This window comes from Carcharhinus amblyrhynchos, unplaced genomic scaffold (genome assembly GCF_965287045.1).
Source record: "Carcharhinus amblyrhynchos unplaced genomic scaffold, sCarAmb.v2.hapA scaffold_413, whole genome shotgun sequence".
NCBI lineage: Eukaryota > Metazoa > Chordata > Chondrichthyes > Carcharhiniformes > Carcharhinidae > Carcharhinus > Carcharhinus amblyrhynchos.
This window is the reverse complement of record NW_027650153.1, coordinates 26679-44777: the sequence shown is the minus strand read 5'-3', so window position 1 is coordinate 44777 and position 18099 is coordinate 26679. Positions and strand designations below refer to the sequence as shown.

At 47.4% G+C, this 18099-nt stretch overlaps 1 protein-coding gene across 3 annotated transcripts; it reads left to right on the top strand.

The window, feature by feature from the left end:
• The first annotated feature begins 5352 nt into the window (after positions 1–5352).
• LOC145339343 (uncharacterized) lies at positions 5353–17317 on the top strand. 3 transcript variants are annotated; one of them, XM_080183775.1, is made up of 4 exons: positions 5353–5449; positions 5834–5928; positions 13076–13202; positions 16315–17317. In XM_080183775.1, the coding sequence occupies exons 2-4, from the start codon at positions 5880–5882 to the stop codon at positions 17219–17221; spliced, it is 1083 nt and encodes a 360-aa protein (XP_080039901.1). In that variant the 5' UTR covers positions 5353–5449; positions 5834–5879; the 3' UTR covers positions 17222–17317. The 3 variants fall into 3 exon arrangements, with proteins under 3 accessions (XP_080039901.1, XP_080039902.1, XP_080039903.1); XM_080183776.1 differs by having other exon boundaries at positions 5439–5543; XM_080183777.1 differs by lacking the exon at positions 5353–5449 and adding an exon at positions 5558–5660.
• The last annotated feature ends 782 nt before the right edge of the window (positions 17318–18099 follow it).

The following is an 18099-nucleotide window of genomic DNA, read 5'->3' as shown; positions in this document are numbered from 1 at the left end:
CATCACCGGCATCTCCACATCATGTCTAGAGAGGATTGGAGAATAGCCAATGTTGTCCCTTTGTTTAAGAAAGGTAGCAAGAATAATCCAGGTAATTACAGGTCGGTGAGCCTTATGTCAGTGGCAGGGAAATTATTGGAGATGATTCTTTGAGACAGGATTTATTCCCACACGGAAATAAGTGGACGTATTAGTGAGAGGCAACATGGTTTTGTGAAGGGGAGGTCGTGTCTCACAAACTTGATCGGGTTTTTCAAGGAAGTGACTAAGATGATTGATGAGGGTGGGGCAGTGGATGTTGTCTACATGGACTTCAGTAAGGCCTTTGACAAGGTCCCTCATGGCAGACTGGTGCAGAAGGTGAAGTCGCATGGGATCAGAGGTGAGCTGGCAAGGTGGATACAAAACTGGCTCGGTCAAAGAGGACAGAGAGTAGCAGTGGAAGGGTGTGTTTCTGAATGGAGGGCTGTGACAAGTGGTGTTCCTCAGGGATCAGTGCTGGGACCTTTGCTGTTTGTAATATATATAAATGATTTGGAGGAAAATGTAATGGGTTTTACTAGTAAATTTGTGGATGACAAAAGGGTTGGTGGATTTGCAGATAGTGATGAGGATCATCAGAGGATACAGCAGGATATAGATCAGTTGGAGTCTTGGGTGGAGAGATGGCAGATGGAGTTTAATCTGGACAAATGTGAGATGATGCATTTTGGAAGGTCTAATACAGATAGGAAATATACAGTAAATGGCAGAACCCTTAAGAGTATTGATAGGCAGAGGGATCTGGGTGTACAGGTACACAGGTCACTGAAAGTGGCAATGCAGGTGGAGAAGGTAGTCAAGAAGGCATATGGCATGCTTGTCTTCATCAGCTGGGGCATTGAGTTTAAAAATTGGCAAGTCATGTTGCAGTTTTATAGAACCTTAGTGAGGCCGCACTTGGAATATAGTGTTCAATTCTGGTCATCAGAAGAATGTGGAGGCTTTGGAGAGGGTACAGAAAAGATTTACTGAGATGTTGCCTGGTGTGGAGGACATTAGGAGAGGTTGGAGAAACCTGGTTTGTTCTCACTGGATCGACGGAGGTTGAGGGGAAACCTGATAGAAGTCTACAAGATTATGAGAGGCATGGACAGAGTGGATAGTCAGAAACTTTTTCCCAGGGTGGAAGAGTCAATTACTCGGGGGGCACAGATTTAAGGTGTGAGGGGCAAGGTTTAAAGGAGATGTACAAGGCAGGTTTTTACACAGAGGGTGGTGGGTGCCTGGAACTCGTTGCTGGGTGGATGGGGGGGGGGGGGGAGGTAGTGGAAACAAATGAGTTTCAAGGGGCATGTTGACAAATACATGAATAGGATGGAAATAGAGGGGTACGGTCCCCGGAAGGGTAGGGGGTTCTAGTTCAGTCAGACAGCAGGGTCGGTGCAGGCTTGGAGGGGCTGAAGGGCCTGTTCCTGTGCTGGAATTGTCTTTGTTCTTTATATCTCAGGGTGATATCTGTCCATTCTTTTTAAAGCCATGACTTTAGGGAGCAGCTTTGTAGCTGCTTAAATTGTCTGAATCTGACCAGAACTAGATCAATAACCGATCTGAACAGCTTCATGCTTTCAGTCACTAACTGGGAATCTAGATGTCTCATCAGGGAATAAAGCATGAGTCATGCGCAGTGTCACTGGGCTTTGTGAATCTACAGTGTGCATATGAACCTTAACCTTGTTGGTTAAATAAATATCCACGTGAAGTCCGTTTGCCTGGATTTGATGTCAGCTGATTTTTGTTGTACGTAGAACCTGTGGTTGTGTCCATGTGGCAGTCACCTTGCCATGACCTCCCAGCTAGTAATGGAGAAGGGCACTGTAACCCCAAAATCAACCTCCTGCATCAACAAAGGGGCAGAGAGACCCAGGGGGACAGAGAGACCCAGGGGGACAGAGAGACCCAGAGGGACAGAGAGACCCAGGGGGACAGAGAGACCCAGGGGGACAGAGAGACCCAGAGGGACAGAGAGACCCAGGGGGACAGAGAGACCCAGGGGAACAGAGAGACCCAGGGGGACAGAGAGACCCAGAGGGACAGAGAGACCCAGGGGGACAGAGAGACCCAGGGGGACAGAGAGACCCAGAGGGACAGAGAGACCCGGGGGAAAGAGAGACCCAGGGGGACAGAGAGACCCAGAGGGACAGAGAGAGCCAGGGGGAAAGAGAGACCCAGGGGGACAGAGAGACCCAGAGGGACAGAGAGACCCAGGGGGAAAGAGAGACCCAGAGGGACAGAGAGACCCAGAGGGACAGAGAGGCCCAGGGGGACAGAGAGACCCAGGGGGAAAGAGAGACCCAGAGGGACAGAGAGACCCAGGGGGACAGAGAGACCCAGAGGGACAGAGAGACCCAGGGGGACAGAGAGACCCAGAGGGACAGAGAGACCCAGGGGGACAGAGAGACCCAGAGGGACAGAGAGACCCAGGGGGACAGAGAGACCCAGGGGGACAGAGAGACCCAGAGGGACAGAGAGACCCAGGGGGACAGAGAGACCCAGAGGGACAGAGAGACCCAGAGGGGCAGAGAGACCCGGGGGAAAGAGAGACCCAGGGGGACAGAGAGACCCAGAGGGACAGAGAGACCCAGGGGGAAAGAGAGACCCAGGGGGACAGAGAGACCCAGAGGGACAGAGAGACCCAGGGGGAAAGAGAGACCCAGAGGGACAGAGAGACCCAGAGGGACAGAGAGGCCCAGGGGGACAGAGAGACCCAGGGGGAAAGAGAGACCCAGAGGGACAGAGAGACCCAGGGGGAAAGAGAGACCCAGAGGGACAGAGAGACCCAGGGGGGCAGAGAGACCCAGGGGGACAGAGAGACCCAGAGGGACAGAGAGACCCAGAGGGACAGAGAGGCCCAGAGGGACAGAGAGACCCAGGGGGGCAAAGAGACCCAGGGGGGCAAAGAGACCCAGAGGGACAGAGAGACCCAGGGGGACAGAGAGACCCAGGGGGAAAGAGAGACCCAGAGGGACAGAGAGACCCAGGGGGACAGAGAGACCCAGGGGGGCAAAGAGACCCAGGGGGATAGAGAGACCCAGGGGGGCAAAGAGACCCAGGGGGGCAGAGAGACCCAGAGGGACAGAGAGACCCAGGGGGACAGAGAGATCCAGAGGGACAGAGAGACCCACGGGGACAGAGAGACCCAGAGGGGCAGAGAAACCCAGTGGGACAGAGAGACCCAGGGGGACAGAAAGACCCAGGGGGACAGAGAGACCCAGGGGGACAGAGAGACCCAGAGGGACAGAGAGACCTAGGGGGACAGAGAGACCCAGGGGGACAGAGAGACCCAGGGGGACAGGGAATGGAGGGACAGGGGACAGAGGGTCAAAAATACAGAAAGACAAAGACTAGAGAGGTAGAGATAGAGATACAGAGACTGAATGGCAGAGGGACAGAGAATTAGAGGGAGCAAAATACACAGAGACACACACACAGAGTAACAGAAATACAAAGAGACAGAAACCTCATTCTAGAATCCATTAACAAAGATTTTATAGCACAGCATTTGGAAAACAGTGCAGATTGGACAGAGTCAGCATGGATTTATGAAAGGGAAATGATACTTTACTAGTCTGGAATTCTTTGAGGATGTAACTATGAGAGTTGATGACGGGGAGCCGGTAGATGTGGTTTATTTGGACTTTCAAAAAGCCTTCAACAAGGTCCCTAGTAAGAGATTAGCGTGTAAAATTAAAGTGCACAGGACGGGGGGAAGTGTATTGAGATGGATAGAATACTGGCTGGCAGAGAGGAAACAAAGAGTAGGGATAAACGGGTCTTTTTCCAAATGGCAGGCAGTGACTAGTGGGGCACTGCAGGGATCAGTGCTGAGACCCCAGCTATTCACTATATATTATTGATTTAGATGAGGGAACTGAATGTATTCTTGTCAAATTTGCTGATGATACAAAGTTGGGTGGGAGGGTGAGCTGTGAGGAGGATGTAGAGATGTGTCAGTGTGATTTGGACAGGCTGAGTGAATGGGCAAAGGCATGGCAGATGCAGTATAATGTGGACAAGTCTAAGGTTATCCACTTTGGGAGCAATAATAGGAAGGCAGATTACTACCTGAATGGCTGTAACTTGGGAGAGGGGAGTGTGCAGAGGGACCTGGGTGTCCTTGTGAACCAGTCACTGAAGGTAAGCGTGCAGGTACAGCAGGCGGTAAAGAAGACAATGGTATGTTGGCCTCTATTGCAAGAAGTTTTGAGTACAGGAGCAGGGATGTGTTGTTGCGATTATACAGGGGCCTTGGTGAGGCCACACCTAGAATATTACATAGAGTTTTGGTCTCCTTATCTGAGGAACGATGTTCTTACTGTAGAGGGAGTGCAGAGAAGGTTTTCCAGACTGATTCTTAGGATGGCAGGACTGATATATGAGGAGAGATTGGAACGGTTAGGATTGTGTTCACTGGATTCAGAAGAATGAGGTGTGAAATCTCATGGAAACATATAAAATTTTAACAGGACTCGACAGGATCGATGCAAGAAGGATATTCTTAATGATGGGGGTGTCCAGAACCAGGGGTCACAGTCTGAGGATTCAGGATAGATTGTTTAGGATAGAGGTGAGGAGAAATTTCTTTACCCAGAGAGTTAAAGCCTAATGTTAGTACTGGGAAGTTGATACAGTCCATTATAAAGTTTAAAGTTTAATTATTAGTGTCACAAGTAGGCTTACATTAACACTGCAATGAAGTTATTGTGAAAATCCCCTAGTCACCACACTCTGGCACCTGTTAGGGTACACTGAGGGAGAATTTGGCGTGGCCAATGCACCCAACCAGCACATCTTTCAGACTATGGGAGGAAAGTGGAGCATGCAGACACGGGGAGAATGTGCAGACTCCACACAGACAGTCACCTAAGCCAGGAATCGAACCTGGATCCCTGGCATTGTGAGGCAGTAGTGCTAACCCACTGTGCCACTGTGCCACCCTTAGCCTATGGAATTCACTACCACAGAAAGTAGTTGAGGCCAAAATGTTGAATGTTTTCAGTTAGATACAGCACGTGGGGCGAAGGGGATCAAAGGATATGGGGGGAAGGTGGGATCAGGCTATTGAGTTGGACGATCAGCCATGATAATGAATAGTGGGCACAGTTTCAAAGGGCTGAATGGCCTCCTCCATTCCTATTTTCTAAGTTTCAATGAAATCTATGTTGTGCTGGTTACTGACCCTCTTACCATTGGAAACTGTTTCTCCTTATTTACTCCATAAAACTCTTTATAATAAACCCTTGGAATACTGCAGACATTACAGAGGTTTATAAATTGTGGCCTTTGTTCTAAGGAATGAGTCTCAGTTGGAATTTGGCCCCTCAGTAAAGTTGGAAGTAAACTTGTGGGAAACACATCACTGCTTACAGTGACAGAGTTGTTGGAAGTTCCACGTTTTCTTGGGATCAGGGCAAGTTCACAAATAGCACCTTATCAACTGATAAGATTCCTTCATATAGAGAGAGGGCCAGTGTGACTGGAACACTGAACCTCAGGAGGAGTAGGTGAGAGATACACTGCCAGTGTCACAGCCCAGAGCTTAACACTGACACAGAAAGTGGTTTAGTGGATATCTCGGAGCAAGTTAATACTGCTGCTAACTGTTTAAAATACAAGCTAAGGTTCGCAATCAGGAACAGTTCATTATCGGGTGGAATTCAGAAAGATTCAGTATCACTTAGATTTTTAAATTAATCAAGACGTTTCTGACTGGAAAGAAAATTGAGCTCAGGAATGAATAATTGATGCTTAAGGATTTGAATTGAAAGCTAACTCTGAATTTGTCTCTTTACAGAAAAACAGAAATTATAATTATTGTTCACCTTGTTAAGAAATCCACCATGTTCTCCAGAGCAATCATTGTGCTTCTAGCTGCTAATTTATTATCAGGTAAGTGAGTGCATTAAATTATCAGGTGTGTGTGTGTGTGTGTGTGTGATAGAGTCATAGAGGTTTACAGCAGGGAAACAGGCCCTTTGGCCCAACTTGTCCATGCCGCCCAGTTTTTAATCCTAAGATAATCCCCGTTGCTCACATTTGGCCCATATCCCTCTATACCCATCGTACCCATGTAACTGTCTAAATGTTTTTTTAAAAGACAAAATTGTACCCACCTCTACTACTGCCTCTGGCAGCTTGTCCCAGACACTCACCACCCTCTGGGTGAAAAAATTGTCCCTCTGGACCCTTTTGTTTCTCTCCCCTTTCACCTTAAACCTATACCCTCTAGTTTTAGACTCCCCTACCTTTGGGAAAAGATATTGACTATCTAGCTTATCTGTGCCCCTCATTATTTTATAGACCTCTGTAAAATCACCCCTCAGCTTCCTACACTCCAGGGAGAAAAGTCCCAGTCTATCCAACCTCTCCTTATAACTCAATCCATCAAGTCCCAGTAGCAACCTAGTAAATCTTTCTGCACTCTTTCTAGTTTAATAATATCCCTCCTATAATAGGGTGACCAGAACTGTACACAGTATTCCAACTGTGGCCTTACCAATGTCTTGTACAACTTCAACAGGACATCCCAACTCCTGTATTCAATGTTCTGACCAATGAAACCAAGCATGCTGAATGCCTTCTTCACCACTCTGTCCACCTGTGACTCCACTTTCAAGGAGCTATGAACCTGTACCCCGAGATCTCTTTGTTCTGTAACTCTCCCCAACACCCTACCATTAACTAAGTCCTGCCCCCATTCAATCTACCAAAATGCATCACCTCACTTTTATTTAAACAGTCTGAGGATTCAGAGTAGACCATTTTGGATGGAGATGAGGAGATATTTCTTCACCCAAAGAGTGGTGAGCCTGTGGAATTCATTACCACAGGAAATAGTTGATGCCAAAACATTGAATGTATTTAATAGGCAGCTGGATATAACACTTGGGGTGAATGGGATCAAAGGTTATGGGGAAAAAGCAGTATTAGGTTATTGAGTTGGGTGATTGGCCATGATCGTAATGAATGGTAGAGCAGGCTCGAAGGGCCAAATGGCCTCCCAGTGCTCCTACCTTCTATATTTCTATGTAAATACCAATTGCCATTCATCAGCCCACTGGCCCAATTGATCAAGATCCCGTTGCAATTGGAGATAACTTTCTTCACTGTCCACTATGCCACCAATCCTGTTGTCATCTGCAAACTTACTAACCAAGCCTCCTAAATTCGCATCCAAATCATTAATATAAATGACAAATAACAGTGGGCCCAGCACTGATCCCTGAGGCACACCGCTGGTCACAGGCCTCCAGTTTGAAAAACAACTCTCTACAACCACCCTCTGCTTCTGTCATCAAACTAATTTTGTATCCAATTGGCTACCTCATGCTGGGTTCTGTGAGATTTAACTTTATGCAACAAACTACCATGTGGAACCTTGTCAAAGGCCTTGCTAAAATCCATGTAGACAACATCAACTGCACTGCCCTCATCTACCTTCTTGGTTACCCCTTCAAAAAACTCAATCAAATTAGTGAGACATGATTTTCCTCTCACAAAGCCATGCTGACTGTCCCTAATCAGTCCTGGTGTCTCTAAATGCCTGTAGATCCTGTCTCTCAGAATATCTTCCAACAATTTACCCACTACAGGCGTTAGGCCCAACTGGTCTGTAGTTCCCTCCTGTTGCCCCCCTGGTGATAAGATCAAGGATGTCTCGGAGTGGCTTCACAACATTCTGAATGGGAAAGGCAAACAGCCAGTGGTTGTAGTATATATCGGTACAAACAACATAGGTGAAAAAAGGATGAAGTCCTAAAAGCAGAACGTAGAGAGCTCGGAAGAAAGTTAAGAAATCGGATCTCAAAGGTAATGATTTCAGGGTTACTACCGGTGCCACCTGCTAGTCAGAGTAGAAATGAGAGGATATATTGGATTAATATGTGGCTGAAGAGATGGTGTCAGGGGGAGGGTTTCAGATTCCTGGGGCATTGGGATCAGTTCTTGGGGGAGGTGGGATCTGTACAAATTGGGCGGGTTACACCTGGGACTGATGTCCTGGGGAGTGTTTGTTAGACCTGTTGGGGAGGGTTTAAACTAATATGCCAGGGGGATGGGAACCTATGTAAGGAATCAGAGAAGGAGGGAGAAAGGACAAAAACAAAAGGTAGAAAAGGGAATAAGAAAAGTGATAGGCAGAGAAACCAAGGACAGAGTTCAAACAGCGCTATAGAGAAAAATACTGGGAGCAAAGCAAACAATGTTAAAAAGACAAGCTTAAAGGCTCTGTGCCTTAATACACTGAGCATTTGCAATAAAATGGATGAACTAATCACGCAGATAGATGTAAATGGGTGCAATATAATTGGGATGATGGGCATATAGCTGCAGGGTGACCAGAGATGGGAACTGAATGTCCCAGGCTATTCAATATTTAGGAAAGACAGGCATAAAGGAAAAAGTGATGGAGTGACACTGAATAAAGAGAAAATTAACATAATAGAACATAGAACAGGACAGCACAGTACAGGCCCTTCAGCCCTCGATGTGCCGAGCTATGTCCAAACCCAAGATCAAGCTCTCCCACTCCCTGTCATTCTGGTGTGCTCCATGTGCCTATCCAATAACCGCTTGAAAGTTCCTAAAGTGTCCGACTCCACTATCACAGCAGGCAGTGCATTCCACACCCCAACCACTCTCTGAGTAAAGAATCTATCTCGGACATCCCTCCTATATCTCCCACCATGAACCTTATAGTTATGCCCCCTAGTTACAGCTACATCCACCCGAGGAAATAGTCTCTGTACGTCCACTCTATCTATCCCCCTCATCATCTTATAAACCTCTATTAAGTTGCCTCTCATCCTCCTCCGCTCTAAAGAGAAAAGCCCCAGCTCCCTCAACCTTTCCTCATAAGACCTACCCTCCAAACCAGGCAGCATCCTGGTAAATCTCCTCTGCACTCTCTCCAATGCTTCCACATCCTTCTTATAGTGAGGTGAACAGAACTGAACACAATATTCCAAATGTGGCCTCACCAAGCTCCTGTATAGTTGCAGCATAACCCCACAGCTCTTAAACTCAAACCCCCTGTTAATAAACGCTAACACACTATAAGCCTTCTTCACGGCTCTATCCACTTGAGTGGTAACCTTCAGAGATCTGTGGGTACGAACCCCAAGATCTCTCTGTTCCTCCACATTCCTCAGAATCCTGCCGTTGACCCTGTAATCCACATTCAAGTTTGTCCTACCAAAATGAATCACCTCACACTTATCAGGGTTAAACTCCATCTGCCACTTTTCTGCCCAGCTCTGCATCCTATCATAGTGAGGAAGGATATTAGCTCTGATAATGTGGAGTCTTTATGGGTCAAATTGAGAAATACTAAGGGGCAAAAGACATCAGAGTGTCATATTTAGACCCCAAACTGCAGTGGTGGGAATGGCATTAAACACAAAATTAGAGATGCATATGATGAAGGAATATTGATGATGATGGGTAATTTTAATCTGCACATAGATTGGGGAAATCAAATTAGCCACAATGCCGTAGAGGAGGAATTCCTGGAGTGTATATGGGATGGTTTTCTTGATCAATATGTGGAGGAACCAACCAGAGAGCAGGTCATCCTAGACTGGGTAGTGTGTAATGAGAAGGGAATCATTGCCAATGTTGCTGTACCAGACCCCTCGGGGATGAACGACCAGAACAGAATTTATGGTAGAATATTTTATCAAGATGCAGAGTGAAGTAATTGATTCAGAGACTGGGGTGCTGAATCTTAATAAAGGAAACTATGAGGATATGAGACACGAGTTGGCCTTGACAGATTGGAGAGAGTTACTTGAAGGGATGCCAGTGGATAGACAATGGCAAACATTCAGGGAACACATGGGGGAACTGCAGCAACTGTTTATTCCTGCTTGGCACAAAAACAAAATGGGTAAGAGGGCCAATCCATGGCTTACAAAGGAAATTAGAGAGATTATCCAATCTAAGGAAGAAGCATACAGATTGGCCAAGAAAAATAATCGGTCTGAGGATTGGGAGCTGTTTAGAATTCAGCAAAGAAGGACCAAGGGATTGATTAAGAAGGGGAAAATACAGTACGAAAGGAAGCTTGCAGGGAACATAAAGACCTACACTAAGAGTTTCGATAGATATGTGAAGAGAAAGAGGTTGGTGAAGACAAATGTAGGTCCCCTACAGACAGAAACAGGGGAATGTATAATAGGGGACAAGGAAATGGCCGAGCAACTGAATACATACTTTGGTTCTATCTTCACAAAAGGGGACACAAATCAAATGCCAGAAATGTTGGAGAATGCAGGATTTAGTGTGAGGGAAGAACAGAGGGAGATCAATATTAGTAGAGAAATGATACAGGGAAAGTTGATTGGATTGAAGGCGGATAAATCCCCAGGACATGATAATCTACATCCCAGAGTACTAAAGGAAGTGGCTTTAGAAATAGTTGATGCATTGGTGGTCAACCTCCAGGATTCTATCGACTCTGGAACAGTCCCTGCAGATTGGAGGGTAGCGAATGTCACTCCAATATTCAAAAAGGGAAGTAGAGAGAAAACAGGGAATTATAGACCAGAAAGCTTAACATTGGCAGTGAGGAAAATTCTCAAATCCATTATCAAGGACTTTATAGCAGAGCATTTAGAAAGCAGTGGCAGGATCTGACAGAGTCAGCATGGATTTATAAAGGGGAAATCATGCTGGACAAATCTGTTGGAATTCTTTGGAGATGTAACTAGTGGAATTGACAGGAGGGACCAGTCGATGTGGTATGTTTGGACTTTCTGAAAACATTTGACAAAGTCCTGCACAAGAGATTATTGTGCAAGATTAAAGCGAATGGGATTGGAGGAAGTGTATTGAGATGGATAGAAAACTGGTTGGCAGAGAGAAAATTAATGGGTGCTTTTCAAATTGGCGGACAGTAACTAGTGGGGGTGCCACAGGGATCGGTGCTGGGACCCCAGCTATTCACAATATTTATTAATGATTTGGATGAGGGAACAAAATGTAACATCTCAAAGTTTGCAGATGATACCAAGTTGGATGGGAGGGTGAACTGTGATGAGGATACAGAGATCCTTCAGAACGATCTGGACAGGTTGGGTAAGCGGGCAAATCATTGGCAGATGCAGGATAATTTGGATAAATGTGAGGTTATTCATTTCCGAAGCAAAAACAAGGCGGCAGATTATTGCCTGAATGGGTGTAAATTGGGAGAGGGGAGTGTGCAGAGGGACCTGGGTGTCCTTGTGAACCAGTCACTGAAGGTAAGCGTGCAGGTACAGCAGGCGGTAAAGAAGGTAAATGGTATGTTGGCCTTTCACTGCGAGAGGTTTCGAGTCCAGGAGCAGGGATGTGTTGTTACAATTACACAGGGACCTTGGTGAGGCAACACCTAGAGTATTGTGTACAGTTTTGGTCTCCTTTTCTGAGGAAGGATGTTCTTGTCCTCGAGGGAGTGGAGCGAAGGTTTACCAGGCTGATTCCGGGGATGGAGGGACTGATGTATGAGGAGAGATTGACCAGGTTAGGATTGTTTTCACTGGAGTTCAGGCGAATGAGGGGGGGGATCTCATAGAGATTTATAAAATTCTAACAGGACTGGACAGGGTAGATGCAGGGAGGATGTACCCGATGGTGGGAGTCCAGAACCAGGGGTCACAGTCTGAGGATTCAGGGTAGACCATTTAGGACGGAGGTGAGGAGACATTTCTTCACCCAGAGAGTGGTGAGCCTGTGGAATTCATTACCACAGGAAGTAGTCAATGTCAAAACATTGAATGTATTCAAGAGGCGGCTGGGTATAGCATGTGGGGGGAGAATGGGATCAAAGGTTATGGGGAAAAAGCAGATTAGGTTATTGAGTTAGATGATCAGCCACGATTGTAATGAATAGTAGAGCAGGCTCGAAGGGCCAAATGGCCTCCTCCTGCTCCTATCTTCTATGTTTCTATGTTTCCCAGGCTTTTCTCTGCAGCCCTTTTTAAACAAAGGTACAACATCTGCCACTCCCCAATCTTCAGGCACCTCATCCATGACAGTCGATGATTCAAATATCTCGGCGAGGGGACCCGCAATTTCCTCCCTCGCCTCCCACAGTGTCCTGGGATACACTTCATCAGGTCCCAGGGATTTATCTACCTTGATGCGCATTAAGATTCCCAGCACCTCCTTCTCTGTAATATGTACACTCCTCAAAACATCACTATTTATTTCCCCAAGTTCCCCAACATCCATGCTTTTCTCAACAGTAAATACTGATGAGAAATATTCATTTAGGATCTCGCCCATCTCGTGTGTGTGTGTGAGTGTGTGTGTGTGTGTGTGTGTGAGTGTGTGTGTGTGTGTGAGTGTGTGTGTGTGTGTGTGTGTGAGTGTGTGTGTGTGTGTGAGTGTGTGTGTGTGTGAGTGTGTGTGAGTGTGTGTGTGAGTGTGTGTGTGCATGTGTGAGTGTGTGAGTGTGTGTGTGTGAGTGTGCGTGTGTGAGTGTGTGTGTGTGTGTGTGTGTGAGTGTGTGTGTGAGTGTGTGTGTGTGTGTGTGTGAGTGTGTGTGTGTGTGTGTGTGAGTGTGTGTGTGTGTGTGTGTGTGTGTGTGTGTGTGAGTGTGTGTGTGTGTGTGAGTGAGTGTGTGAGTGTGTGTGTGAGTGTGTGTGTGTGTGAGTGTGTGAGTGTGTGTGTGAGTGTGTGTGAGTGTGTGTGTGTGAGTGTGTTGTTCCTTTTTGTCGACTATTTTGTGCTGTCGATTTTGCTGCTGGTCTCTGAATCTGACCAGGCTCTCAACTTCTGCAACTGTTCATTGGCTGTTCCACTGTTCAGGAACACACTCGGGGTAAACCCGCTTCACATCTTATCTGAGTTAATTTTGAATATCTGTCCCAACTATTTACAATCATGGGATTTAACAAGATGGGTCTTTCCAGCACTGGTCTCCAGAGAGCTGTGGTTGATTTCTCCTTTCATTCACTAACAGGATGTGTTATAATCTCTCATGGGCCATTGCTAGATTCTTGTCTTCAAACAGACATTGTTATTCACTGAATGTTCCGATTATTTATTCCTCCAGGCTCCCAGGCTGTTGACAATGGGGATCAGCTTCAAGATGCCTTCTGGGATTACGTCAGTCAACTGACCAATGATGCCAAGGATAGCATTGATCAAATCCAAGGCTCGGAAATCAGCCAGCAACTCCAGTGAGTATTGAGGGGGGGGTCAGGTAATGTGTGGCGCGGGGCTGGTACTGAGTGGGGAGCAGGTTTTGAGGGGGAAGTTTGTATTGAGTGGGGGGGTTGGTATTGAGGGGGTGGGGCTGGGATTGAGTGGGGAGTTGGTATTGAGTGGGGGGGGGGCTGGTATTGAGTGGGGGGTCGGTATTGAGTGGGGGGGGCGGCTGGTATTGAGTGGGGGGTCGGTATTGAGTGGGGTGTTAATATTGAGTGGGGGGGGCTGGTATTGAGTGGGGAGTTGGTATTGAGTGGGGAGTTGGTATTGAGTGGGGTGTTAATATTGAGTGGGGGGGCTGGTATTGAGTGGGGAGTTGGTATTGAGTGGGGGGGCTGGTATTGAGTGGGGGGGCTGGTATTGTGGGGGGTCAGTATTGAGTGGGGGGGGTGGTATTGAGTGGGGGGGCTGGTATTGAGTGGGGGGGGCTGGTATTGAGTGGGGGGTCGGTATTGAGTGGGGGGTCGGTATTGAGTGGGGGGGGGCTGGTATTGAGTGGGGGGTCGGTATTGAGTTGGGGGGGGCTGGTATTGAGTGGGGGGTCAGTATTGAGTGGGGGGGGGCTGGTATTGAGTGGGGGGGGGCTGGTATTGAGTGGGGGGGGGTCGGTATTGAGTGGGGAGTCGGTATTGAGTGGGGGGGGTCGGTATTGAGTGGGGAGTCGGTATTGAGTGGGGGGGGCTGGTATTGAGTGGGGGGTCGGTATTGAGTGGGGGGGGGGCTGGTATTGAGTGGGGGGTCGGTATTGAGTGGGGGGGGGCTGGTATTGAGTGGGGGGTCGGTATTGAGTGGGGGGGGCTGGTATTGAGTGGGGGGTCGGTATTGAGTGGGGGGGGCTGGTATTGAGTGGGGGGTCGGTATTGAGTGGGGGGTCGGTATTGAGTGGGGGGGGCTGGTATTGAGTGGGGGGTCGGTATTGAGTGGGGGGTCGGTATTGAGTGGGGGGGGGCTGGTATTGAGTGGGGGGTCGGTATTGAGTGGGGGGTCGGTATTGAGTGGGGGGGGCTGGTATTGAGTGGGGGGTCGGTATTGAGTGGGGGGTCGGTATTGAGTGGGGGGGGCTGGTATTGAGTGGGGGGTCGGTATTGAGTGGGGGGTCGGTATTGAGTGGGGGGGTCGGTATTGAGTGGGGGGGTCGGTATTGAGTGGGGGGGTCGGTATTGAGTGGGGGGTCGGTATTGAGTGGGGGGAGGCTGGTATTGAGTGGGGGGTCGGTATTGAGTGGGGGGTCGGTATTGAGTGGGGAGTCGGTATTGAGTGGGGAGTCGGTACTGAGTGGGGGGTCGGTATTGAGTGGGGGGGGCTGGTATTGAGTGGGGGGTCGGTATTGAGTGGGGAGTCGGTATTGAGTGGGGGGGGCTGGTATTGAGTGGGGGGTCGGTATTGAGTGGGGGGTCGGTATTGAGTGGGGGGGTCGGTATTGAGTGGGGGGTCGGTATTGAGTGGGGGGAGGCTGGTATTGAGTGGGGGGTCGGTATTGAGTGGGGGGTCGGTCTTGAGTGGGGGGTCGGTATTGAGTGGGGAGTCGGTATTGAGTGGGGGGTCGGTATTGAGTGGGGGGGGCTGGTATTGAGTGGGGGGTCGGTATTGAGTGGGGAGTCGGTATTGAGTGGGGGGGGCTGGTATTGAGTGGGGGGTCGGTATTGAGTTGGGGGGGCTGGTATTGAGTGGGGGGTCGGTACAGCCAGTGCAGGCCATACACAGCCCATTGTAAACACTCTGGGCAGCTCAGAACAATGAGGTGTGGGATCAAAGTGGTGTTTCTCCTTTCTGCTTCATAACTAATCAGGAATGAGATTGAAACAACGAACATTACCCACAGGGCAATGGAACCAGTTCACAGCAAATCTCCAATCCAAGTGTTGCACATGTCAAAATATTGACAGGAATACTGACTGTATCGTTCAGGAGAACTGCAACCAGTCGGCAAACAGACTCTGACTGGCAGAGACACTGCCTCAGAGAATGCACTGATAGTTAACTGCCAAACGTGATTCTGATTGGTCAAGGTATTACCCTGGGAATGAACCAGAATCATAGGATTGTTGAAGCATAGAAGGAGGCCATTTGGCCCATCTTGTCTGTACTAGTTCTTTGATTGATCATCATGGCTTAGTGGCAATCTTGGGACCCTATACTGGCTGTACTTCCAGGAATGGGTGTAGAATCAGTGAAGTATAGATATGTATACCATCACAGACAGAATTAAATAACTGGAAGGTTATGAGGTAGCTCCATAGGTTAGTTTCACTGCAGGAAGATGTTGAGTGAGGCACAATGGAGGGAAATGAGGTTCAGCAGTCTGGATTAGATAATCGAGAGTGTAATTAAACAACCTTGATTCACAATTAAAGACCAGACTCATGTCCAATATTCTCACAGTGCTCTAACCTATCATTGGTATCACTTCAACACCTCGACTTTTATACCTAATATATGGAGTTTGCACATTCTCCCCATGTCTGCGTGGGTTTCCTCCGGGTGCTCTGTTTCTTCCCACAGTCCAAAGATGCGTGGGTTAGGTGCATTGACTGCTAAATTGCCCCTCAGTGTCTTTGGATTAGTAGGTTACAGGGATCAGCAGGGTAAATATGTGAGGCTATGGGGATAGGGCCCAGGTGGGATTGATGGGCCTCCTTCTGTACTGTATGATTCTATGATTCTATCCTAATTTCTAAAAGCTCAAAGCCCATATACACTTCCAAAATTGTCAGTCCTTTTTAATCTTCTTGTACTTTCCAGTTCCTGTTTCTTGTAGACCTTTCCCACTCTGTGTAAAACATCCTCAAGGACCATTTAACATTATGCACAGCAAGAGGCCATTAGGTCAATCCTACCTGTGGCCCTTCCTAGCGTTTCTTCCCAGATGTGACAGGGACAAAATCAATGAAGGATATTGGGGTTCCATCTTCCAAAGGACCAGCACAGTGTAGGCTTCTCATTTCTTCCTCAATCTGCAGCTTTCTTCCGTCTTTCTTGTCTGTGCAACATTTATCTGAGAACAACACAGGGACAATATTCCCTCTGTAAATAAACAGCACCATATTCTACAATAAGTGTCAAAAATAATTGTTTCTTTTTCAGCTATCTGCTAAAGGATAATGTGCAGACTGTAAATGGTTATGCGGATAATCTTCGCCAAAAACTGGCTCCCCTCACAAAGCAACTTCAGCTGAAGATGAAAATTGACACTGAGAATCTTCAGCAGAGGGTCAGGCAGGAGCTGGAGGAACTGAGAACAAAGCTCTCTCCTTACGCTGATGGAGTCCATCAGAGACTGAGCAGAAACCTTGAAGAATTTCATCAGAAGCTGACACCTTACACTGAGCAACTTCAACAGCAGCTGAAAAGTAATACTGAGGGACTGCGCCAGACTGTGATTCCCTATGCCAAAACACTTCAGGATAAACTGAAAGAGAATGCAGAGGACCTGAGGGATGTTCTTGCTCCATATACTGAAGCACTCCAGCAGGAGATCAATGCAAATGTGGACATTCTCAGGCAGAAAGTGACAATAAATGCTGAAGAATTCCGCAGTAAGTTTGATGAGAAAGTTCAGGAGCTCCGCAATAACCTGATTCCATTTGCCAATGATGTCCAGGAACAGATGAATCAACAGATTAATGAAATGACCCAGAAGGTTGTGCCATATGCTGAGAAGCTACAAGTGCAGCTCACTAAGAATGCCGAGGTTCTGAAGCAAAGCTTGGCCCCTTATGTCACAGAACTGCGAGCAAAAGTCAGTGAGAACATTGGAAGCATGAATGAAAACCTGGCCCCCTACATTGAAGATCTGAACAGTAACATTAACCAGAGAATTGAAGAGTTCCAGCAGAATATGACTCCCTACTCTGAAGAACTGAATCAAATCATCAGCCAGAACGTGGAGCAAATGCAGGAGAGACTTGGCCAGTATGGAGATCTTCACCAAGATCTTCAGTTACAACTCACTGCTTTGTGGGACAAATTCCGGCAGAACTTGGAGAACTGATTGAGAAATGAAAACAGTTGTACAAAGTATCGTGTTGGATACAGAACTGTTTAATTAGAAATGTCAAAGTGTTTAAATCACTGATTTGGAATTAAAACATGGACAATAAATCTGATACAATTTCCATATTTATACCCTTTGTGAAATTATTGTGGGATATAATTATTCCATTTTGTTTTATTCCACTTGCTCAGCACTGATTTTGATCTTTGGCCTGTGAGAATCCTGAGCAATGCCATTCCTTCACTGAGAGCATTGAACCCATCAGTGGACACACGACCCACCCCCCACACACCTTTAGCCCTCAGCTCTTGGTGAACAAGTTTATTTTTTCTGCCTCCTGCTGGTCAGGTGATGAATTGTTTTGACTCCATTCCTTGTTAAAGGTTTCATGTTGAACTGAACGCTGTGTAGTTTCTTGCTGGGACCAGTTGACAATGATGATATCATTGTGCTTTCACCAGCGGCTGAGCCGGAAGTTGAAAGCCAGCCCGGAATTCTCTGGCCGTTCGTGCCCTGCTGCCAGCGAGAATGGAGAATCTGGCACAGCAGGACTGGAAAATCCCGGCCCCAGCGAGGTCGGAGAATCCGGACCCGTCTTCAGCTTCACATTATTTACAATCAATGTCAGCTTCCCCCATCCTTTTTTCCACAAAAAACAAAAGACAATACAGCTCTGGAGTAGGCCCTTCAGCCCATCGAGTCTGCGCCGACACACAGTGTGCAATAGTCACCAATCCAGGCAGAAGCTTCCCTAGTGTCCAAACAGAACTTCCTGAGCTCCACTGAATGTTGTCAGGAAGGTAGTTCACCACCACCTTCTCAAGAGGCAATTAGGGATGGGCAGTAAGTGCTGGCCCACACCCTGCCAATGAAAA